This window comes from Piliocolobus tephrosceles, chromosome 15 (genome assembly GCF_002776525.5).
Source record: "Piliocolobus tephrosceles isolate RC106 chromosome 15, ASM277652v3, whole genome shotgun sequence".
NCBI lineage: Eukaryota > Metazoa > Chordata > Mammalia > Primates > Cercopithecidae > Piliocolobus > Piliocolobus tephrosceles.
In genome coordinates this window covers 31,432,232-31,441,114 of record NC_045448.1, presented here as the reverse complement: position 1 = coordinate 31,441,114, position 8,883 = coordinate 31,432,232, and the positions used below count along the sequence as shown (strand labels likewise).

General features: G+C 40.4%; 1 protein-coding gene across 1 annotated transcript in view; it reads left to right on the top strand.

Annotated features, from left to right (window-relative positions):
* The first annotated feature begins 356 nt into the window (after positions 1-356).
* Positions 357-8,883, top strand: part of XDH (xanthine dehydrogenase) — a 74,852-nt gene continuing 66,325 nt past the window's right edge. The window contains exon 1 of the mRNA XM_023217321.1: positions 357-451. Coding sequence (XP_023073089.1) covers positions 410-451 — 42 coding nt within the window. The 5' untranslated portion in view covers positions 357-409. The remainder of the gene's footprint in view (positions 452-8,883) is intronic.

The window sequence follows — 8,883 nt, the reverse complement described above, 5'->3', positions numbered from 1 at the left end:
GTGACTCTGACAATGGTCCTTCCCCTCTTCTGTCTTCCCCTTCTCTGTCTTGCAGCAAGTGGGAGGACAAAGCAGGTTTCATGAGAGCAGTGCCCAAAACCCACAGTCATCTAGTGCCAAGGCAACAACCCTACTGATATCTGGATGTATTTTCCTGTGCTCTTTGACACAGGTGTGGAGATTGTAATTTGCTGTGCATGATTGTTTGCGCTTTCCTTGATTATGTAAACCAGTGGCTTTTGCCAAGAACTCTTCGTGCCCTGAAGCTCTGAGCTGGTTCCCTCCTATTGGTGGACCTTATTTCATTTTATTGGGAGGCATAACTTTCAAGTTACAGAGCAGTGATAATTACCTGCCAGTGTCTCTTAGGAGTGAGGTACCTGGAGTTGAGGGACCCCAACCTGTGGCAATGACAGCAGACGAGTTGGTTTTCTTTGTGAACGGCAGAAAGGTAAGTAGGAGCTGACCTCTGGTTTGGTGTCCCTGATCCCCGGGAGGGGACATCTGTCGTCTGAAAGAGCCATATCTTGTTCTCTGTCTTTCCTGTTCCCTCTTAATTGTTATCCTGTCTTTCTCTCTCTCCCTTTAAAGGTGTTGCTGCATTTTGGTAACACTGGGGAAGAAGACCTTCTCAGGGCTAGAGCACAGACAAGATACTCAGAAGGCAAAGGAATGAGGGAGACAGAGGCAAGCAGAGAGGCATCTGTGAACTAGCTGCCAACTCTCTGCAGTAGTGGAGATTGGCACAGAACGAGAAAGGGAAGTTGAGTTCTAGGTGAGATTTGAGGTCATCACTACACTTCTATTTCTGGGTTTAATCAAATATATCCTAAACTTTACGTTGTTCTCTTTACAGAGAGAAGGAACAGGAATGTGTTTTCTTGCTTTTATCAGGATATAAGATGTACTCAGCCTTTGAATCTAATATATTATATATATAGGTTTAACAGCCAGTCCTGATTCACTGTGTGGTGACATATACTGACACCTTGTGGCAAACCACAATTTTTTTTTTTTCCATAAAGGGTATCTCCCGCATTCTCCGCACTCCCCACTCCCACACACTTAGTTCTACATGTAAGTTGCAAATCTCTTACCTACTTGAATTTACCTTTTTGGTGCACAGGGACTTAGGGAAGGTGACATGGGTAGCAGCCCTTGGACAAGAGTGAGAATCTTTGCAAATTTTAATGTGGTGCAGGGAGACAGGGGGCAAGCATATTATATGGTCTCCAGCCTCCATTTGCCCCCCTACAACACTGCTGAGATGCTCACACCTGTTCAACTCCCCACTTGGGAATGAAAAGGATAGTAAAAGAGTCCCATAGTTGCACATTGTAACTAACTGTGTGGACAGTGTGTGATGAATGTGCCCAATGTGTCCCCCAAATAAGGGCAATTTTATTTGTCTTGCTTTATTGGCACTTTTGCATTGAGTTGAGAAACTTTTGATGTAATTTTGAGTGACTTTTGATGTAATTTTCAAGAATAATAATGTGCTTCACAGGACTCCTAGGTCTTAAATTTCCAAGATGTGTGTGGGTGACCATAAAATATATTTCATGAGCTGTTTCAGCATCGGTGCTCCAAAGATTGATGGATTTCCTTTGAGTGGTGCCTTTGGGAGGTGCTGGGGAATGGGGACAGCCATGTTCTTCTGGGTTCAGAGTGTCCTCTCTGAGCTGCATCCTTTGCAGGGATGGCGCCTGGCACCAACCCAAGAAATAGGGCAAAGCTTTCAAGTTGATGGTAGTAAGATTTTGCATCCAACATTTCAAACAACTTCTTTCATTCAGCAATTACAGTGCAGAAATTTAGGAAACCATTGTGCAACTGGCTTTCTAGGAGACCTACTTACACAAAGACATCTCTGGAATTTTTATTAGTAATTTTTACATTGGGTAAACAGCTAGATTCAATGAATTCCAAGGTCATGTCTTACTCTAAGGTTTTACTGTTTATTAAACCAAACCATTGGTTAACGTGTGAAAGTGTATGTTTCTGCTCTTCTTCAGGGATGGCTTGCTGTTATGCACTAAATCTAGAAAGAAGCATTTCAAGGTAAATCTGGTTTGGGGAAAATTATTTTCCCTTGCATTTTACTTTCACTTTAGGAAAGTAATTTTAAATTTTTAAATGGTACCATCACATCAAACCCTATTATTTCTAGAAGCTTCTACTACTGCCAGTTTCTGTGATGACTATCCATGTTTGTAATTTATAATGGTGTAGCATGTTCTGAAACTTCAAGAAAGGTAGAAGGGCAATGCAGAAAGTAATTATGTGAAAGCAGTGCTGTAAAAACAAGGCCAAGCAAGGGAATTCCTGGGCAAACAATGACAGCTGTGAGAATGTTGTTCTTATTTTTATTCAGAAGATATTCTAGACCTTTTGTTACAGGAATTGTGCAAAGTAGTTCCCAAAGAAGCTGTAAGAACTTAGTGACTCATTCTTAAATGTGAGCCTACTCCTCTCCTTGTTTTGTACCACTGTCCAGGACTCTGTCTTCACTAAATGGGGTCCTGCAGAAGGTGTTAGATGCAAAAAGTCGAATACCTCTAGGGCCTTCTGTGGTGGTGATGAGCCTTGATGACTATTGTTTTCACATCTTCTTTTGTTCTAGAGTCAGAGTCAAAGGGAAGGAACTGTCCAGTATTTTTTTTTTTAATTTTATTTTAATGACAGCCTTTTTGCAAGGCAGCATTCTAGCTTTTCTGAGTAGTCACTCTGTCTAGGGGAGACTGTGGCACCTGGAAGAATCTGGGAGGATTTGGCAGGTAGGGTGCAGCCAAAGGTGTCTACGAGTGATCCCTACAACAAGTGAGTGTTGGCTACAGAGATCCTCACGGTGACTTTCACTCACTTACTCACTCACTCATCATTCACTTGCTCACACCCCATATAGTCAACATTTATCAAGCTCCTTCTGAGGCCTCAGACAGTGGGATATGCACTGGAGGAATAAGATCTCTAAGATCAGGCATTTGCCATTTAGGAGCCTATAGATTAGTTGGAGAGATGGATTATAATTAGACAAAGTAGTACATTCTGAAATGTATTTCACAGAAAACTAGCAGCATGAGATGCTCTTCTTGGATATTCTTAAACCACTTATCATAGTGTATGGTATATACTAGGTGTCCAACTAGTGTGGATGGAATAAGTGGATGAATTTTTAAAATTTTGAGAAATCCTGTACTAAATAAATTACTTCTCTAACTTTGTATTTTACAATTATTTTATGTTTAAAGAAAAATTGCAAGAAGAACACAAGGAGGTATTAAATACCCTTTATGTACTTTACCAACTGTTAACGTTTTGCCACATTTGCTTCATCATTCTCTCTTTCTTGCTCTGGACACACACACAAATACACAAGTATATAAGTACATAAATAATTATATATAAATGTACATAATTAATATAAATGAATATATAGTATAAGATAGATTTCTGAACCATTTGACAGTAAGTTTCAGACACCTTGTTCCTTTACCTCTTATCCTATGAATAAATATATTCTTTTCTTCTCTTTTTGTGACGGAGTTTCGCTCTGTCACCAGGCTGGAGTGTGGTGGCATGATCTCGGCTCACTGCAACCTCTGCCTCCCGGGTTCAAGCAATTCACTGCCTCAGGCTACAGAGTAGCTGGGATTACAGGCAACCACCACCACACCCAGCTAATTTTTTGCATTTTTAGTAGAGACGGAGTTTCACCATCTTGGCCAGGCTGATCTTGAACTCCTGACCTCGTGATGCACCCACCTCGGCCACCCAAAGTGCTGGGATTACAGGCGCGAGCCACTGCACCCAGCCAGAATAAATATATTCTTACAAAACTATAGCCCATTTATAGAAATCAGGAACCTTAGCTTTGGTGTGATACTATAAACTTTATGCAAATGTATTCCAATTTTCCCAATACTGGCATTTATAACTCCCCAGCCCCAGCTCGGAATCCAGGATTATGCCTTGCAGCTGGTTGCCATGTCTTTAGTCTTCTCTAATCTAGAACAGCTCCTCAGCTTTCCTTTGTCTTTCATGACATTGGTGTTTCTGAAAAGAACAGGCCAGTTATTTTTTAGAATGTTCCTCATAGTGAATTGTATTATGCTTTCTTATAATTAGATTCAGAGTCTGCATTTGGGAGGCAGGAATACCACAGAAGTAATGTGTTTTTCTCACTGCATTCTATCATTAGGTTATTAGGTTTTATTTTATTTTATTTTATTTTTTGAGACGGAGTCTCGCTCTGTCGCCCAGGCTGGAGTGCAGTTGCGGGATCCCGGCTCACTGCAAGCTCCGCCTCCCAGGTTCACCCCATTCTCCTGCCTCAGCCTCCCGAGTAGCTGGGACTACAGGCGCCCGCCACCTTGCGTGGCTGGTTTTTTGTATTTTTTTAGTAGAGACGGGGTTTCACCGCGTTAGCCAGGATGGTCTCCATCTCCTGACCTCGTGATCCACCCGTCTCGACCTCCCAAAGTGCTGGGATTACAGGCTTGAGCCACCGCGCCCGGCCAGGTTTGTTTTTTTAACATCAGTTTTTGGGTCTTCTTTGTGATGCGAACTTTGATGACTTGGCTAAGGTGTTATCCACCAAGTTTCTTCACTGTCAGATAACTTTGCTTTACCTTTATAATTAATAGAGGCTATGTGAGAAGATACTTTGGAATGATACAAGTTCTTGTTCATCAAATTTTCACCCACTAGTTTGAGTATCCATTGATCGTCTTTTTAAAAATAATTTTTATTGTAGTAAAATACATAAAATTTACTATCTTCATCATTTTTATGTGTACAGTTCAGTGGTATTACATACATTTATAATATTGGGCAACCATCATCACCTTCCACCTCCATAACTTCTTTCATTTTTTAAGACAAACTCTATAAATTTACTAAACAATAACTCCATATTCTACCTTTCCCCCAGTCCCTGGAAACCATCATTTTTTCTGTCTCTATGAATTTGACTAAAGTATTTCACTTAAGGGGAATCATACAGTATGTCTTTTTGTGACTGGCTTATTTCATTTAGCATAATGTTCATCTATGTTGGAGCATATATCAAAAAATTCCTTCCTTTCTAAAGCTGAATAATATTCCATTGTATGGATGTACCACATTTTGCTTATCCGTTCATCTATTGATGGACATTTTGGTTGCTTTCACATTTTGGCTACTGTGAATAACGTTGCCATGAACTCAGGTGTACGAATATCTGAGACCCTGATTTCAATTACTTTGTGTATAAATCCAGAAGTGGAATTGCTGGATCATATGCTAGTTCTATTTTTACTTCTTTGTGGAACCGTTCTACAGTGACTGTGTCATTTTGTATTCCCACCAACAGTGGACAGGTGTTCCAGTTTCTCCACATCCTTACCAACACTTATTTTCTGTCTGTTTGTTGATTGTAGCCATCCTAATGGGTATGAGGTGAAATCTCATTATAGTTCTGATTAGTGATGTTCAGCATCTTTTCATTTACTTGTTGGCCATTTGTAGATCTTCTTTGGAGAAATGTCTATTCAAGTCCTTTGCCCATTTCTGAATTGGGTTTTATAGTTGTTGAGTTTTAGGAGTTCTGTATTACACTTGATCTAATAGTCACTGATGGCTCATTGCAACATTTACATAAAAACCAGAAGGAAAGAGAAAGAAGGGGAGATGGAAAGCCTTTTAATTTTTAATTTTGGGGGGTACATAGTAGATCTACATATTTATGGGGTACATGAGATACTTTGATGTAGGCATACAATGTGTAATAATTACACGATAGAAAATGTGACATTCAGCTCCTCAAGCATTTATCCTTTGTGTTACAAATGACCCAATTGTACTTTTTTGCTATTTTTAAATATACAATTAAATTATTATTGATTATAGTTACTCTGTTGTGTTATCCAACACTGTATCTTATTCATTCTTTCTATTTTTTGTACCTATTAGCTATCCCTACTTTCCTCCTACTCCCTACTACCCTTCCCAGCCTCTGATACCATCCTTCTACTCTATCTCCATGAGTTCAATTGTTTTGATTTTTAGCTCCCACAAATAAGTGAGAACATGTGAAGTTTCTCTTTCTGTGCCTGCCTTATTTCACTTAACATAATGACCTCCGGCTCCATCCCTCCATGTTGTTGCAAATGACAGGATCTGATTCTTTTTTGTGGCTAAATAGCACTCCAGTGTGTATATGGACCACATTTTCTTTTCCATTCATCTGTTCATGAACACTTAGATTTCTTCCAAATGTTGGTTGTTGTGAATAATGCTGCAAAAAACATAGGTGTGCAGATATCTGTTTTATATACTGACTTCCTTTCTTTTGTGTATATACCCAGCAGTGGGATTGCTGGATCATATGGTAGCTCTATTCTTAATTTTCTGGGGAACCTTCAAACTGTTCTGTATAACCATAGTGGTTGTACTAATTTCCACTGATGATTCTTAACTGGATCAGTTATTGTGCTGATTACAAGATGGCCAATCATATTTATTAGATGACATTCTTCTGTCAGGAAGAGCTTTTCCATATCTTCCATTTGTTTGTTTGTTGACTATCAATTTGGACTCATAGATTTTAATGGTATTTAATGTGTTATAGCCCATTATGGCTGTTATTTCTTTTGATGCTCGAGTTTTACCAGAGCAATCTGCTTAACCCAACATTTCCTTAACTCACTTCCCTACAAAATGTTTTTCCTTGGGGATACCCACTGGTATCCTGTTGAGAGTGTTCAATGGAGTGTACCGTGGTAATCCTGCTGCCACACCTTGAGAGTGGCACAGCCATTCTCTATAGCAATCCACTTGTGGCTGGAGTGGTACGGAAAGCCTTTATGAAGAAATTGTTTGAAGTCTTCTGATAAGGCAAAATGCAGGTGGAAGAGGAATAGCATAGTCAAAGGCACAGGAGTTAGAAGATATAAAATGTATTTTTAGTGCAGTAAGATGACCAGCTTGGCAGGGAAGTAGAAGGGAGAAAGGCTGAAAATGAAGATTGGGAATATATTGAAAAGGGCCTTGAAAGACAACCTAAGGAACTTGGATGTTACCTTGAATATGTGGGTGGTCATGAAAGGCATTGAGCAGGGAACTGATGTGATGTGATAAAAGCAGAACTGCAGTACAGGAGAAACGAACAATGTGGTAGTAAGCTAAGAGGCTCTTACTGTCGTCTACAAGAAAGGTGATAAAGATTGCTATTTTGCGCATTTATGATTTCTTCTATGATTTGTAACCAGGATATTGAGTAAGCTGGACTCATGTTAATTTCATCTACTTTCCTTTAAACTTCATTCAAAGGACAAATTCAGGAAGTTTCATGAACTTTTTATTACTCTTAGTCAACAAAGAATCCTATGGTTATTTTTAAGTTGCCAGTCTCAATTCAGGACGGTGTGGTGAGGATAGCAAGAAAGCTCTCCTTTAATTGGTACTGTTGTAAGATGGCTTCCGGCTTTCTGAGCCTTTTAGGTGTTTGGAGCTGACTCTTTCATTCTTCTTGTGATGGCTTTCAAGGATCTTCAAGGGCCACCACAGGGAATATTTGCATGCATGTGTCATGACACAAGTGACACACTTTTCTCAGGCTGCTGTTCTCCATCAGCCTCCAGTTTGGGGAAGTCCACTCCACACAGTCTCTCTTTATTGAAGGCTCCCTATCCTGTATTTTGGGAAATGATTTAAAGACCTCCAAGCCAACTCTTTTTATCTCATGAATGGCTTGCACTACATCCATAGCCAACACTTCCGCATCCTTTGCTCTGCCAAGCTCTGGGAGTATGTACCAACCCCAGCACAGCCACATCTCCAACTTAAGTTTAAAGAGGAGTTTAAACTTGTCATTGTCAGTGCTAATTTCTTGTTAAGCCTATCTCTTCCCCTATGCTGCAAAGGTAGCATGTTAGATTTCTTTGTAGCACGAAGCAAGCCCCCTCACTAAGTTTGAGGTGGGAGGCAAATACGCCTCCCCTTCTCCTTTAGGAAGGTGTGGGCAGTATAGTTCCCTCTAACAAAAACCTCATCATGAATTCTTTCTCTTTATTATTTCAATAATCCACATCCTTTTAAGCTTTGGTAATGTGTGAGAAGTACTGAAACGGGTTTTCGTAGATTTCCTTTGACAATTCACAGGGAAACTGACATCGCACTTTCTAGACCACTTTTTCCACCTTGTTGAACCTAGTGAGGGATCTTTAGTTTGAGATTTCTCTTCCATTTCTGACATGTGTTACTGTTGACTAATACCCATCACATGCAACGCTCTGCTCTGAGCACAGGCCAACAGACTAGCTTTCCACAGTCACACGCAGGGTCTGAGAGTGTATACTCAAAGCGGCAAAGTCCAAGGTTTGCATGCCATGCTCTCAGAGGCCCCTGGAATTCACAGGTGTGATCTAGCCGTTGAAATGAGATGACAGGTTTGATTTGAAGGGGCCTTTGCCTTGGTCGAACCAATGTGGAAGGTGCAATGCCTGCATGTTCTGTGGTGGGTCCCAAGGTGAGCACTGAGGTACAATTTTAGAATTTAAGGATTTGAGCATATACGTAGTCTGGCTGTAGTTTATAGGTTCATTCTTAAGGAATTGTCAATAAAAATACCTAAGTTTTTACGATCTATTTAGCACATTGTATTAGGCCTTTCATGCTTTGCTATAAAGAAACACCCGAGGCTGGGTCATTTATAAGAAAAGAGATTTAATTGGCTCACAGTTCTGCAGGCTGTACAAGCATGACACCGGCATGTGCTCGGCTTCTGGGGAGGCCTCAGGGAGTTTTTACTCATGGCAGAAGGCAAAGCGGGAGCAGGCACATCACATGGCCAGAGTAAGAGCAAGAGAGAGAGAGAAGAAGGCGATGCCACGCACTTTTAAA